Source organism: Capricornis sumatraensis, chromosome 23 (assembly GCF_032405125.1).
Source record: "Capricornis sumatraensis isolate serow.1 chromosome 23, serow.2, whole genome shotgun sequence".
Classification (NCBI taxonomy): Eukaryota; Metazoa; Chordata; class Mammalia; order Artiodactyla; family Bovidae; genus Capricornis; species Capricornis sumatraensis.
The window spans coordinates 18766478-18783077 of NC_091091.1; the positions used below are offsets into that span (position 1 = coordinate 18766478).

At 48.7% G+C, this 16600-nt stretch overlaps 1 protein-coding gene across 1 annotated transcript in view; it reads right to left on the reverse strand.

Moving 5' to 3' along the window:
* The window catches only part of SLIT1 (slit guidance ligand 1), a 169908-nt gene that overhangs the window by 7608 nt on the left and 145700 nt on the right, over positions 1–16600 (reverse strand). The window contains exons 26-30 of the mRNA XM_068961341.1: positions 9840–10003; positions 6335–6459; positions 5953–6050; positions 2609–2748; positions 2338–2431 (exon numbers count right to left, since the gene is read on the reverse strand). Coding sequence (XP_068817442.1) covers positions 2338–2431; positions 2609–2748; positions 5953–6050; positions 6335–6459; positions 9840–10003 — 621 coding nt within the window. The remainder of the gene's footprint in view (positions 1–2337; positions 2432–2608; positions 2749–5952; positions 6051–6334; positions 6460–9839; positions 10004–16600) is intronic.

Below are 16600 nucleotides of genomic sequence, written 5' to 3' on the forward strand. Positions count from 1 at the left end.
GGCTCATCCATCCCCCTTCCCCAGCCTCCCAGCTGCATAGGCCCCGCCTCCTGGGCCTCAGTGGGGCTAGTGCTCGCCTCCCCGTGACCTTCTGGCTCCAGGCCAGTTCCCAGCTTCCCAGCTCACACTGTGGCTCACTCCTCTCCTGAGTCAGTCCACAGGTGCCAACTATTTGCCTATCAGACAGACAGCATACCCTCCACCCTGTTCAAACATGACCGTGCCTGATGCTCCCCTTCCTGCTTCCCCCATAACAAGCCACTCCGTGCTCATACCTGTCTCCACGGGCAGCAATCTGCACCCTGCTACACTTCTCTGCCTTCACACTTGTTGACTCTGGAATACCCTCCTCTCTCCCTGCCTCGATCCAGCCAGGCCAATAGCTCACCTCCTCCAGGAAGCCGCCAGTAAGCAACCCTTACCAGAAACCCTTCCAAACTACAGACTCCACAGCTCAGCTACACAACCTGGCAAGTAAGTGCACCTGTGTGATTTTTTAAAATCTCATTTCCAGTGTTTTTCAAGCAGTAAGAAATACCTTTTACCCAGTAAACACATACAAACACACACACACACACACACACACTCCTCTGAAACCAGTTTTATGCCACAATACACTCCTTACTATATAAAAGGGTATGATGCTGTCTGATGTTTTCTATTTTTTTTTTAGGTTAATCTTGGTCCACCCAACTGATCATAGTCTATTACTGGGTGGGTCTTGAGCTGCATTCTGAAAAGTGTGACAGTAGCTACGCTCCCAACCAACTAATTCATTGACATTTCACTTATCCATTCGTTCAATGAATGAATGCATACTGAATACTTGGTAGGTTCCAGGGAGAACTGAGTGTCTGGCAGTTCCCACCTTCCTCCAAGACAGGAGGTTGAGTAAATGTGCACTGTACACCCACTGAGTGCTCCGTCTCTGCACTGTGAAGGACTGCCTCAGCAGTATCTGACTGATGATGCGCAGTCCTGCTTCAGTCCCCCCTCTGCGGTCCAGTCTCTCCGAGGAGCAGGCATGCCACTTGCTCGGCCACTGCTGCTTGGTCTGCTCTGCCAAGCCCACCTGGTGGCTCCACGAGGAGTGCAGCATCTGTCCACTTTCTGGATAGAGGCTCCTGTGCAGCCCCTACATCTAATATCTGGGCCTCAGTGTCCCCCAGCTCTCACTTCCTGCCCATGAGGCTCTGGCAGCTCCTACTTGGCCAAGTTCCTGGGGGACTCCAGCCCCTGCCCTGGCCCGAGTGGCTGGGGTTTGGTCCCTCAGCCACAGACCTGAAGAAGCCCTCCCACTGTCCTGCCCTGACAGGTGGAACAGGGTCCCAGAATTGAGACCTGCTTGCAAAACTGCAGATGGGAGCAACATCTGAAAAACCCATGATCTTCACATTGCAGTCTGCCAGTGACAAGTACTTCTACATAGGCCAGTAATAATGATGGTGACAACAGTCAAGGACCCCCTATCCAACCCTCCTGAGGCCAGACAGGTTTTGAAATTTGGGACTTTTTGGATTTGGGAATGGTAATACAGTGTTTCATTAGTGTTAGTCGCTCAGTCGTGTCTGACTCTTCGCAACTCCATGGACTGTAGCCCACCAGGCTCCTCTGTCTGTGGAATTCCCCAGGCAAGAACGCTAGAGTGGGTTGCCATTCCCTTCTCCAGGGGATCTTCCTGACCCAGGAATTGAACTCCGGTCTCCTGCATTGCAGACGGATTGTTTTTTCTTTTTACCATCTGAGTCACCGGGGAAGCCCTGGTACAATGTCTATAACTGTGTATTACGAAACATGCCAGTTGAATCTGGGGTGGCCCCTTAATTAAACATGCGCACATTCTACTGCAAACTCTACACATATTCCCTCTACATGGGATGAATGGTGACTCTAAGCAGCCTCCTATCAGTGCAGGTCAGTTTTTAATACCAAATACATAGATTGGATCAAATTTTGCTATCAAACGGACATTTGGTTTTCAGAGTTTTGTGCATTTTGCAATTGGCAATGAGAAATTGTGGACCTTGACTAGCTATTTATTGAGTACTTTTCAAATGTCATGCATTCGCTTATATAATCCTGCCAACCACCCAGGAGGAAGCTACTGGTGCACCCAGTCTGCAGATGAGACCACTCCGAGTGGTCAAGCCACCCATTCCAGGTCACGATGTAAACTCAGGTCTGTCAGACCACAAATACCACCACCCTGCCCCTGGCTCTGACTGTACAGCCAAAACCAACCCACCTGACAGGTAAGGAAACAGGCTGGGGAGGGCAGAGGGGAGGTGACGTGGTGGTCCATGCCCTTCCCTGGCCCCAGAAATGGGCAACACTGACCTGGGCCCATCGGGGGTGCCCACACACTGGGCCTCATGCTGACACGGGTTCAAATCTGGAGCGCAGAAGTCCACCAGCAGCTCACAGGCTCTTCCTGGGGAAAAGATGAGGGGAGCAGGAGAGAAGCTGCCCCCCGAGTCCCACCAGGCGGCCAGCCCAGCAGAAAGCTCCTGCAGGCACCGAGGCAGGGCCCCAGCCTTCTGCCCATAGGACCAGGCCTCAGGGCACTGGGTCTCAGCTTCCCTTGATCCTTGAGCCCTGCCACGCTTACCCGAGTACTGCAGGGGGCACTGGCAGGTGTAGTTGCCCACGCCGTCCACACAGGTGCCCCCATTGGCACAGGAGTGCCCCATACAGTCATCCGTGTCTACCTCGCAGGTTGGCCCTTCAAAACCGGTGGGGCAGGAGCACCTGTGGGGAGCAGGGAGAGGTGGGTGGGCCCACAGCCAGGGTGGCAGCCTTCCTGAGGCACTGGTGTAAGCCTGTAGCCAGTAGTCAGGAGCATCAACCCAGAGTTTCGGTCCCTACTCTGGATCAGGCCCTTGTTAGGTTCTGAGGGTTAGAGGTGACCAAGACCAGCCCTGTGCTCACAAGATCACTCAGTCTAGTGGGGGTGAGGACAGGGAGACTGGCGACCAAAGGAGAGACGGAGGACCAGGGTGGTGCAAAACTGATGCTGGAGAAGGTGGACAAAGGGGCAGAGGTCACCTAGCTCCTCCCTGGGGGGAGTGGTCAGGGCAGGCTTCCTGGAGGAGGTGGTGAGTTAGCTAAGGACTCTGACAGGGGAGAACAGGAAGGAGAGGGAAGGCAGTGGGGGTAAAAGCCTGGGGGAGAAAGAGCCTTACAGTTCACCCCACAGTTTCCTCTATATAGTTCAGGACTTGAGGAGCACATATTTCAGGGATGGGGTAAGAAGATGGCTGGGGGGTAAGCAGGAGTCAGGTCCTGGATATCAGTCATCTTCAAACTGGGGTACACTCCCTCCTAGGGCAACTGTGGTTTTCCAAAGGATTTGCAGGTCACAGAGGTCTGAGCACTTAATTTCCACATTTTCAAGTTCTGCACGAACTCCTCCCTTAACTGACCTGCCCCAGAGCTCCCGAAAGGTGCACAGGTACCTATCCCAGCCTGAAGTCAAGGTGCGCCATGCCTGGGGCCTAAGATCCTCTGGTGCCAAATAAAGGGACAATTAGGAATATTGATGTTTCCAAAATGAAGGAACAAATGCTTTCGCAAGTCAAGAGGTTTCCAGTTCTGTGCATTAAAAAGTAATTGAAGGAAGACCTCATGGAACTATCAGCTGATAGAGCATTAAAAATAATTTTTGATAACCGATCACTCTGGGTTTTTGATGTATTAACTTGGAAGTGTTTCAAGTAATTGAGAGACATGGCTATAATAAAACTCCTAATCCCACTGGTTTACTTATGTGAACAAACATTCTCAGCAGTTATAGCTATATATATATATATATACATATATATATATATATATATATAGAGAGAGAGAGAGAGAGAGAGAGAGAGAGAGGGCTATATATGTATTTTAAAAAGGAATAGATTGGCTGCTAAGCCCTCTGATATTCCATAATATTCATGCCTGGACACAGGAACCAATTAGGAGGAGAAAAGGAAGCACATCCACACACAAAGCTCCATCTGTCTCGTTAAGAGATACAGTCTAATAAAATGTTTCTTTTATGTGTAATAATTAGCAATCAAATTTTGGAAAACAGTTATGTTGTTCTAATCAACTGTATATTATTGATCATTGTAATAATAATGCAAAAGAAACTTTCATCAGAGGTTTATGGGGACAAGAAAGGAGTGAAAAAACCTTCCATTTAAACTTAGATACCCATGTTGAGGCAGGAAGGTATGACAGGGCGCTCAAGAAAACCCTCTCTAACATGAAAACACATTATAGTAGAAGAAAAAGTCAGGGAGGGTGGTGGTGAGGGGAATAAAATAGAAATACTAGTTTGAGAAAAAACACAAATGACATGAGATGTTGCAGCTTGTTCAAGAGGAGCTCCTTCGTGTGATTTTAAAATGATTTTTTGCTGAATGAGAAAAGAGTGATTTAAAGAATGATAGCTTTATTTTTAAGTGTTAATATTATGTGCAGTATCCTGGAAATGACCTTCTTTGCAATGAAAAATTAAATTTACCATGAAAAATTTTAGCTGTCACTTAAGAATGCATGAAGCAGTTTGTAATTTAAAAAAAAATCTGTTTGGGGGAGCAGGTATGTGAACAAAAAGGTGTGAAGCCTGTTGCAGGGTGTGTCCTGGAATTTCATTCCCCCTGCGAGACTGCGTGGGACACCAGAGAGGTCTGAAGCGGGTTAAGGGGATCTCAGCTAAGTCCCCTCCAGTAGGGCTGGGGGTGGATAACAGAAGAGACCCTTGTTAAGTCTCAGGGTTGGGAGGTAACTCAGGGAGGCACCCCTTTCTGCCAAAAGAACCCTTCCCACAGCTCCCCCTAGTCTGTAGGAATGCCAAGTGTGAGGGGCTACCCCCAGCTGCACCCCCTCCTCCATAGACATGCCCCCCAGTAGCCTAGCCAATGAAGTGGGGGCTTTGATGGAGCTGCTGCCAAGCCCAGAGGAGGTCAGAGCCTATTGTAAGGACGCTGTTTCCAAGGCGACACTTGCCACGAGGTCATTTAGTGTTTTCTTTTTTACATCTGGTAATTTGGGTTTGCAGAGACACGTTGACCATTTCTGCCAGTAGACTTGACATCATTTTCTGAAGAGTCAGTTTGCTCAGCTGGCAATTTATTTTCAGCAAATAAATTGTGCTCCTTAGAAAAGCTCTGGGTACAGGAGAACTCTGGGAAGATGAGGGGCTCGAGAGACTCTGGGGGAGCAGGGTGAGTGGGGGGCTCACATGGCGATGTCAGCACCGGGAGGACTTGCAGGATGAGCTATGGAGGATCTCGGTGAGGTCCAGCTCTTCACTGAGCAGTGGGGAACCCGTGCCCATGGTGCGACCAGAGTGACCCACGAGCTGGTGGGGGAGACCCCGGAGGGCAGGACCAGGACTTGCTCCCACCTGTGGGCAGGCTTCCCCAGCCCTTCCCAGGGGCTCAGGTGGAGGTTTGATCCTGAGGAGCTGGCTCAGGGCCCTCCCTTCAGACAACATTGGCCCAACAAGCAGGTGTTTGGCTTCAACTGGAGGTTAACAGAAACGACAGGCGTTTAAAATGTCCCCAAACTGCCTCTTCGCACTGCCACTGCATACGCCCCAGGCGACAGTTCCCAGTGCCATCGGAGGACTTGCCTGGTGCCTGGCAAGAGCAGGGAGAAGCCGGGAGCAGGAGCTCTAAGCCCAACCCCAACCCAGCCTGCTGGGTGACCTGGTCATCCTCCAGAGTCTCTGTGCTTCCACTGTCTGTGAGCATCGGGGGCTTGGCCTGTGGGGGCGAGGGGATGGTGTGTGGAGAGGCCTCTGGCTGTGATCTGGAGTGAATGACTGCTCCCCCTGAGCCTGTCCCCACCATCTCCCAGAGCGCAAGGGCCCTGGGCCATCCCATTCAGAGGAAGAAGGCTCCGAGGTCGGACCGATCAACACCCTGCCCACCAGGGTCCAGCCCTGGACCCCAAGTAACTCACGTGAAGCCAGCATCCTCGCCCTCCTGTGAGTGGCAGGTCCCACCGTTTCCACAGGGGGTGCTGGAACAGCTGTCCAGGGACACCTCACAGTCTCGGCCCTGGGGAGGAGGTCAGTGATTGGGGGGGGCACCCCAGGGAGAACCAGGGGCCGGTGACTCAGCAGAGCCAGCCAGCCCCCTCAGCGACTCAGCCTGCCTGTCCCGGGAGTTAACTTGTCTACCCATCCACGTGTCAGGTCATGATGACACACCCACTTGGGCTCCCGCTCTGAGCCAGGAGCTGCCCTGGCCCCCGTGGGCTGAGTGACCAATAGGACAGCCCCAAGCCTGCCATACCGCGCCCTCGAGCAGGCCCCCAGCCTCCTACTTCAGTCCCCACGCACCTTGTAGCCACTGGGGCAGGCACACTTGTACACCTCAAGGGGGTCGTTGCGGCAGGTGCCCTGGTTCTGGCACGGGCTGGACAAGCAGGGATCACACTTGGCCTGGACAGTCAGGGTAGGGGGACCTAAGGCAAAGGGGAGCGTTAGTGCAGTGGGGAGGCAGGGGGAACAGGGATGGGCAGAACCCCACGCCCCTACCCCGGCATCCTGGCATGCAGGGACGCGTGGTGGCAGCCCTCTCCCCAAGGTATTTCCTCTGTATTTCCTCTGGATCACGCTCACCCTCCCTCACATCCACCTCTCCAGCCTCCGGACCCTCCTCTGTAAAAACAGAGTTAAAAACAGCCCCTGCCTCATGGGGCTGGAAGGACTAAATGAGATAATCCCAAAAAAGAGCTTTGCAGGCAGGTGTTGGATAGTAAGGAGCTCCCACGTGGCGGGCAGAGCAGGGGCATTGGTGTGAGAAAGTCATGGTCGCTATCATAGAAACCAGCTGAGGTTTTCTCCATCCCCTCACACCCTTCCACAGCAGCCACCTCAGCCCGGTCACTTGCTGGCCTGGACAGCAAAGGTGGCCACTCCAGCAGAGAAGAGATCCGGCTCTGAGAGGAGGCCATGCTTAGGAGAGAAAAGGTCCATCGCCCAGAACTTGTTTCCAAGGCTGAACGGGGAAAGACCCTCTCCTGTCTCCTCTCTGGCCACAGGCATGACCTTCTCCAGCCCCTTCAGGACTCACTGGTGGCCCTTCCTTGAAATGGGAGGTGGGTGAGGAGCCGGCAGCCAGACTGCCTGGGGCGACCCCCCTATGAAGAGTGTGAGGACCTCACAGGAATAAATAGTAAGACCAGCCAGTTAAGTTAGGTTTCCACTTCAGAGGGGCTTCCCTCATAGCTCCATTGGTAAAGAATCTGCCTGCAGTGCAGGAGACATGGGTTCGATCCCTGGGTTGGGAAGATCCCCTGGAGGAGGGAAAGGCTACCCACGCCAGTATTCTGGCCGGGAGAATTCCATGGACTGTATACTCAATGGGGTCACAAAGAGCTGGACACGACTGAGAAACTTTCACTCACTCACTCACTCCACTTCAGACTCTTTCTAGAAGTAGAGAAACATGAGTTCCACTGAAAATGCATGAGTTTGACTAGAAGGAGAAACACTTTCTAGTAATAACTGCAGGGGAATCCTCACGGGTTACAGGTGGGGCTGTTTCTTGATCCGGGTGCTGGATACCTCAGTCAGTCAGTTTAGTCGCTCAGTCGTGTCCGACTCTTTGTGGCCCCATGGACTGCAGCACACCAGGCTTCCCTGTCCATCACCAACTCCCAGAGCTTGCTCAAACTCATGTCCATTGAGTCGGTGATGCCATCCAACCATCTCATCCTCTGTCATCCCCTTCTTCTCCTGCCTTCAATCTTTCCCAGCATCAGGGTCTTTTCCAATGACTCAGTTCTTCGCATCAAGTGGCCAAAGGATTGGAGTTTCTGCTTCAGCATCTGTCGTTCCAATGAATATTCAGGACTGAGTTCCTTTAGGTGGGATGTCCTTGCAGTCCAAGGGACTCTCAAGAGTCTTCTCCAACACCACAGTTCAAAAGCATCAATTTCTTTGGCGCTCACCTTTCTTTATAGTCCAACTCTCACATCCATACATGACTACTGGAAAAACTATAGCTTTGACTATACGGATCTTTGTTGGTAAAGTAATGTCTCTGCTTTTTAATATACTGTCTAGACCGGTCATAGCTTTTCTTCCAAGGAGCAAGCATCTTTTAATTTCATGGCTGCAGTCACCATCTGCAGTGGTTCTGGAGCCCAGAAAATAAAGTCTGTCACTGTTTCCATTGTTTCCCCATCTATTTGCCATGAAGTGCTGGGAGTGGATGCCATGATCTTAGTTTTCTGAATGTTGAGTTTTAAGCCAACTTTTTCACTCTCCTCTTTCACTTTCATCAAGAGACTCTTTAGTTCTTCTTTGCTTTCTGCCATAAGGGTGGTATCATCTGCGTATCTGAGGTTATTGATTTTTCTCTCAGCAGTCTTGATTCCAGCTTGTGCTTCATCCAGCCCGGCATTTTGCATGATGTACTCTGCATAGAAGTTAAATAAGCAGGGTGACAATATACAGCCTTGACATACTCCTTTCCCGATTTGGAACCAGACTGTTGTTCCATGTCCAGTTCTAACTCTTACTTCTTGACCTGGATGGGTTCAATTTGTGAAAATTCACTGGGCCTTTCATTAACTGTGTAACTTTCCGTGATGCACGTTGTATTCCAATAAAATAATTTTTAAGGAGCTTTCTTTTTATATATTATTTATTTACTTGTGGCTCTGTTTTGTCTTCATTGCTCCATGGGTTTTTCTCCTGTTGCTGAGGGCCACTCTTCCTTGCTGTGCCCAGCTTCCTGCTGCAGCGGCGTCTCTTGTTGGGGAGCAGGGCTCTGGGGCACACAGGCTTCAGTAGCTGCGGCACATGGGCTCAGTAGTCATGGCTCTAGAGCACAGGCTCAGTAGTTGTGGTGCACGGGCTTAGTTGCTTCGCGGCACGTGGGATCTTCCCAGATCAAGGATCAAACCTGTGTCTCCTACATTCGCAGCCGGATTCTTTACCACTGAGCCACCAGGGAAGCCCCCAGTTAAATTTAAACACACACACACACACAAACCTCTCATCAAGTACCAGTCCCACCCCATTAAATAAATACTGAACAAATATTTCAACATAAATTGGCCTGCTCCCAACAGCTGCCAGCCAAGCCATAGACCGGACCCTTCTGAAGTGTTGCTCCTGTGATAGCATCCTGCACACAGGGTGGCCTGGGGCTTCCTCATTAACCTCTGGCTGTCAGCTTCATTTGCACTGGTGGTCTGTGAGCTTGTGGAGGGCAGGAGCTGTGCCCCATGGCCTCCAGGGCCCTTCTGCAGCTGTACCCCTGCATACAAGCCAAGCCTGGAGCAGCCACTCGGCCACTGCCTTCTGCTCGGCTGGGTTCCCTTGGCCTTCAGTCAATCAGTCAATCAATCTCCGAGCCTGTGTTTACAAATGCCCAGGGTGAGACACCACCAATCACACCAAGCCCTGGATTTCTAGAGATGTCAGGAGGGTAGCAGCTGGGTCCAGTGCTCAGGGGCTTAAGCTAATTGCTGAGCACAATTCCTACCAAAGGGAGGCCTGAGTGCCTGTACTGCTGGGAGGTTTGGAGCTTCCAGAAACACTGCTGCTATTTTTATTTTCCTTACATAACCCCAGGGAGGGATTAGAGCCCTTATGGCCTGAGATTTTCCGCCTGGCTTTTTTTATTTTTTTGCTTGCTGTATGTCAGGACAAGAAGGCAGTCATGCTAACAAGCAGCAGGGGCCACATTCTTGCCATCTTTCCCCTCACCCCAGCCAGTCACCACAGGGACACAGAAATGTCTGGAAGGCCCTGCCAGGGTTGATGGGGAAGCACGAAGTGGGGGATACAACCTGGTACCCGCCACCCCTTCTTGCGCTCCTGGGCTCACCTTGGCATTCAAACTTCTTGGCAGGCGTGGTGAGGAGCAGTTTGCCTTCCATGTCCGGGGGCCCAGCACAGCGGGCAATGCCCGGTTCCTTGTAGCCTGTCTTCACCCAGCTGGACAACCAGCGCAGGTGGCAGTCACAGTACAGGGGGTTGGCACCGATGGCCCTGGGTTAGAGAGGAGAGAGGACAGACGTTACAGCTTCATGGAGTTCCTCACCCATTGGGTACCAGGTATCAGACATTATGCCCGGAGCTAGCAGAACCCTACCAATCCCCATTCAGTGAGCACTAATCATGCAGCAAGGACAGATTTAAGTACTTTGCACCTGTTATCTCGATTAGTCCTCATCACACCCTACTAACCCCATTTTACATGTTGAAACTGAAACTCGAAAGGTGAAGACACTTGCCCAAGATGCGCAGAGAAAGGGGGGAGGTAGGATTTGAACTCGGCACCGCCTCCAGGGTGTACCCGGGAGAGAGGAACCAACATTCGCTGCTGTGATGAACCAGGTTCTCCCACGTTAGTGCATCTAATCGTCTCATCAGCCCCACAGTATAAGCTTTCTCTTCTCCATCTCAAAGATGTGGGAACGGAGCCTCACATGGAATAAGTCATTTTCCTGTGGTCACACAATCAGTGAAGCACAGCCCCTGATCCAGACCTAGAGCTGTCTGACTTCAAAGCCTGTGTTATTTTTTAAAATATTAATTAAATAATTATTTGACTCCGTCAGGTCTTAGTTGCGGCAAGTGGAATTTAGATCCCTGACGAGGGATGGATCCCTGGCCCCTGGCATGAAGAGCAGAATGTTAGCCACTGGACAACCAGGGAGGTCCCCTCTTTTTTTTTTATAAGCCTATACTCTTTAATTTTTCTCTTCATTTTCAATTAAACAAGAAGCACATACGCACATTCTCATTGTAAATCATTTTCAGACATGGCACACAACAGTCTCACTTTAAACGACATTGTGAGAGTCCTCAGTACCACTAAATTGTATTCATTAAGATGGTTAATTTTCTATTCCTTGAATTTCACCTCGATTTTTTTTAAAAGGCACATTCCTATGTTACTGATGGGAATGCAAGATGGTAGAACTCCAACAGAGGGGTATTGCCTGATATCTATCTAGTCAGCAATGCAGTTGCCTTTTGACCCAGTAACTCTGTTTCTGGCACACCTCACAGATCTGTGCCTGCATACGTGTGTAAAGGCATCTGTGCAGCAGTATTGATCCCAGCATTGTTTGTAATAGAAAGACTGGAAGCCTCCCGTGTTCATCAGTGGGGGAGTGGTTAAGTAAACCACAATACATCCACATTACAAAAAAGCCCACTGTCCCTGCCAAGCACAGGACCCATGGTCACGTGGTCATCATACTCCATGTGTAGCCTTCCAATCCTTTCCCATATTTACACGTACGGTCGGTTCTTCATGAGAAAGAGATTATATCCATCCAGCACACATAGTCACTGAGCAGCCTGCTTCTTGTCACGAAACAGCATGCCTTGGAGATCTCTCCCAGTCAGCTACATGGATCCATCTCATTTTATCAAACTGCTTCAGAGCATCCCAAAGAATGGACACTTCATAGCTTTCACTGCCAGACACTCCAGTTGTTTCCAGAGGCAGTGAACACTTTGTCCACGCCTCTCTGCAAGGAGAGGCCACTTCTCTAGAACAGATGCCTAGAAGCAGGATTCATGTCGCAGAGGAAGTGCATGTGAAATGTTCACAGTGAAGTGAAAGTTGCTCAGTCGTCCTGCTAAGTCACCTCAGTCGTGTCCGACGCTGTGTGACCCCATAGACGGCAGCCCACCAGGCTCCCCCGTCCCTGGGATTCTCCAGGCAAGAACACTGGAGTGGGTTGCCATTTCCTTCTCCAATGCGTGAAAAGTGAAAAGTAAAAGGGAAGTCGCTCAGTCGTGTCCAACTCTTTGCGACCCCATGGACTGCAGCCTACCAGGCTCCTCCGTCCATGGGATTTGCTAGGCAAGAGTACTGGAGTGGCATGCCATTGCCTTCTCTGATGGACTATACAGTCAATGGAATTCTCCAGGCCAGAATACTGGAGTGGGTAGCCTTTCCCTTCTCCAGGGGATCTTCCCACCCCAGGAATTGAACCAGGGTCTCCTGCATTGCAGGCAGATTCTTTACCAACTGAGATAACAGGGAAGCCCACAATGTTCACAGCCAGCCTCCAAAAACGGTTGTAACGACTTAAACTTGCTGGCAGGGTGAGGGTGTGCCCACTCCCTCGCATCCCCACACTGACACTGACATGGTGCACTGCCAACCTCTTAGGCTTTGGCCAGGCTGGTGGGCAAGCTCCTAACCCTCTCACTAAACCACACTGAGAGATTCAGAGATGAACAAGACATGGATTTGGGGGAACGGAGGTTGCCAGTGGTCTTTGAGCCAGCAAATAGAAAAACCAGAGCCTCGTATCTGAAGCTCATTTATATTGACATTATTGTGAAAACATAAGGCTATATACTGTTCAGGAGAATGAGCACATTTATTAAGCACCAAATGGATGCATTGTCGTTTTCCGCCTGTGTCTGGGCAACACAGAGGAAGCGGTTCCCCTGGCAATGTGTTGGGTCTGATAAAAGCAGCAGTGACTCTGAGCAGGAATTCCCCCAAATAGCACAGCTGATGACGGCCCATCTTATAAAGCAGGCTCGACACTCTTGGACTCCGGCCCCTGGCGCAGCTGCTCACTGCCCGGGTGACCTTGAGCGGCTCACTTAACATCTCTGGGGCTCACTTTATGATTCGATAAAGAGCCTGCAATCTGGAAGGGGGAGAAAGACAAGCACATCAAGCCTGAAATGGGTGCCAAGGGAATAACGCAGCTTGGAAAAAGAAAGCCAGTTCAGCCTTGACGTGTATTTCACTTTTTCTGTCCTGATTTGCTGACAGCATCCATCCTGGCTAATGGGACAAGGCAACACCCTCCTCTTTTCCCTGAACACTGCCAGGGCTTCTCAAAGGTAGAGGCAGTTCAGACACTTCGATCTTCTGAAGCTCCATTGCATTAAAATAATAATAATAAAGACTTAGAAAAATAACAGGACTACAAAACAGTGGTATATTTAAAACATCTATATTCACCAGACTGATATTTTTAACATAGTATGAGGTAATGTAATTATGCTATTCAAAAGATAAATATAGAATTTATTGAAAGTATTTTTGTACCACACTGCAGAAGTGTGTTCTGCTAATGAGCCACGAGTAAGTAGAGAGTTTATTCTGAGGGGCTTCTTCGCTCAGTCTTGTAACTCATTTAGAGAAAAAGTCCAAAAGACTAAATCTAAAGCTGTTGTAAATGTGGGGGCTCTTGACACATCTTAGGATGTCACAGTTCCTAATTCCTGCATAAAGCCTCCCCACAAATGGCAACAAAGTCATGCCATGCCCTTTTCAATTTTTCATATATATTATATAATATATATGTTATTCTCTATTTTTATATATATTATTCTCTACTTTTATATATATTATTCTCTATTATATATATATATATATATATATAATATAGAAATAATCAAAGCTACCAAAGTCACACACAAAGCTATTGAAGATTAGGCATTCTGGCTTGACCAACACGTTTTACTTGGTATACAGAGCAGATGGCGAGCGACTCCTGATTTCAACATTTCAAGCTTTTATTTCTCCAAACACTGTTTTTTTTCTGACTACTTTATTAGTTTGAGTAGTTCACTTTCACCTGGAGTCCATTTCTCCCGATAAAATGACCGTGAACTCCCAGGGCGTGGACAGCCACAGGCCCTGCTGAGACCAGTGATGGGGACAGCCAGGCCACTCATCAATCCAAAAGGACTGTGGAGTCAAGTTCATCCCCCGACAAAAGTATAAATAATCCTGTGTTGTTGATATTTGGTATAACTTGGAAATAGATGAAACAGTAGCTATTTCATCTGTTTGTGCCAAGGCCCGCTGGGCTTCTTCTACTAGCATAACCAAGCCAGAAATAGACCTCCTATGACATAAGTGCCAACTATAGAGTTTAGCATATACTAAAACTTCAAAATCTCTTCACCTGAGCTATTCCTCCTCCCAGGCAATTTATTCATGTGCATCCCTGCCTCCTTCTACTGGAATGAAGCTCCCTGAGAGCACGTGTCACCAATCCCACATGGTGCCTGAACCAGCAGAACCCCCCCGTTTGCCAAATGAACCCCTGCCTACAAGCAGGAGAAATGCACAAACCTCAGTATGAAATCAAAAGAAACTAAAAAATAGAGGAATCCTCTACCACTCCATAAATGTGACTAATTTAATTTTCATCTATTCCTTTCTAGTTCTTGTGCTCATGTGTATATATACACATCACTGAAATCAGAGTATACCATCTTCTTTATTCTGCATTTTCATCAAATAATAAAGTACAGTGTCATAAATATTATAACTAACTACTTTTTATTTTGTCATATGGGCATCCCATGATTTACCTAATCCTTTCATATTCACTGTTCACAATGAATTTTTAATGAACACAGAAGTATAGTGTTCCCGCAGGCAACAGATTAGGGGCAACAAAATGCCAGATTATAGACATGAAGGATGACCCTGGGGAGCCTTGCCACAGGATTTGGCACATAGCAAATACTGGCTGATGGAAGGATGGATGGATAGACAAACGGAGGAAAGACGAGTTAACTGCAAATACCCAAGTGGACAGCAGCAGAAATGTGCAGGCAGTGAGCAGTGCTCGTACTCATGATGGCCTGATTATGGCATGTAGTTAGAACTCTAGTGGATATGAGAAATAACCTGTGCACAGACAAGGAAAGAACCCGAAGAGCTGAATGAATTGTCTGAGATCCTGCTGCAAGTTGATGGCAAGACAAAAACCTAAGGCCACATCCTGATTCCTACACTAGAGTTCAAGGGGTTTAAATATGGTGGACATCACCCCCCCACACACACCCTCAACCCACCCACCCACTTCGTGTGTTGCCAGTGACGAAGAGAGGCCCAGGTCAGAGTCACACCAAGAACAGGGGGCACGTCTGGGAGCCAGGAACACTGGGCGCTCACTCTCGGGCAACCCCTGACTTGGGACAGAGCCATGGGCACCTCCTTCCCTTCAGACGGCCTGTGGCCTCCGTGAAGCCCGGAAAGAATGCAGTGAGTCTGCACTATCATTTCCCATTCCTTGACCCCTTGTACTTGCTCAGGGGACACTTAAGAAATAGGTGCAGCTTCTCATGCAGAAGAAATAATAGCTACATGTGTGCACAGGCACACACATCCCATTAGCATTAGATGGGCACACACCTGAATACACACATATGCACACTTCTCAGGCTGCTGCCTCGTTCCATCTGAAACCCTGGGTATAAAGGGAAGAATGTATTCACAAGGTTGCTTCATAATAATGGAAGATTTCTTGCACATAGATGCTATTTTAGGGAGAAACAGGGCAACTAGCAAACATATCTAATTGGCAGTGCTAATGCCCTGTTCTGCAATTACCACTTCCACTGAGCTCTACCAATTACCACTGAGCTCTACTTACTGTTTTTTGTTTTGTTTTGTTTTTTCTAACAAGTTAGATCTGGATCTGGCTTCTAGCCTGATATCACTGTTCTCCTAACGTCTGAATTTATAGATAGGCATGGGCTCAAAATCTGGCTTTGCAGCTTCAGGTTTTTGTTCACACGAAACATATGTTGTCTTCCTCTTGAGCCCCCCTTCCACCTCCCTCCTCACCCCATCCCTCCAGGTTGTCACAAAGCACTGGCACTGGGTGTCTTGCATCCATATCAAACTCCCACTGGCTATCTATTTTATATATGGTCATGTCTATGTATTAAAAAGCAGAGACATTACTTTGCCAACAAAGGTGCATCTAGTCAAGGCTATGATTTTTCCAGTGGTCATTATGGATGTGAGAGTTGGACTGTGAAGAAAGCTGAGCACCGAAGAACTGATGCTTTTGAACTGTGGTGTTGGAGAAGAGTTTTGAGAGTCCCTTGGACTGCAAGGAGGTCCAACCAGTCCATCCTAAAGATCAGTCCTGAGTGTTCACTGGAAGGACTGATGTTGAAGCTGAAACTCCAGTACTTTGGCCACCTGATGTAAAGACCGACTCATTTGAAAAGACCCTGATGCTGGGAAAGATTGAAGGTGGGAGGAGAAGGGGATGATAAAGGATGAGATGGTTGGATGCCATCACTGACTCAATGGACATGAGTTTGAGTAAACTCCAGGAGTCAATGATGGACAGGGAGGCCTGGTGTGCTGCAGTCCATGGGGTTGCAAAGAGTTGGACACGACTGAGTGACTGAACTGAACTGAACTGATGTTTCAATGCTATTCTCTCAAAGATTGTTTGAATCAGTAAATTTCAGTTGAAAATGGAATTGAGAGTTTGATATATCATTTCAAAAGACACATTTTGTTCTTTCTCTATCCATAAATATGTCACAATGTCTGAATGTTCTTTTTCAACAGGAGAGAGGGGACATACGTACACCTCCAGCCGATTCGTGTTGATGGATGCAAAAACCATCATAGTACTGTAAAGTAATTACCCTCCAATTAAAATAAATAAACTTTAAAGAGGAAAAACAATGTTGTTTACTTCCCTTTTGAAAAGCAAAGCCTCTAGATTTTGAGCTGAGGGCAAGATCAGAACATCCTTGGGCATCATGCAGTTTTCACAGCGAAGGAGGAGAGGTAAAGCCCAGGCTAAAGAGATGGCGTTCCCAGGCGGTGCTAGC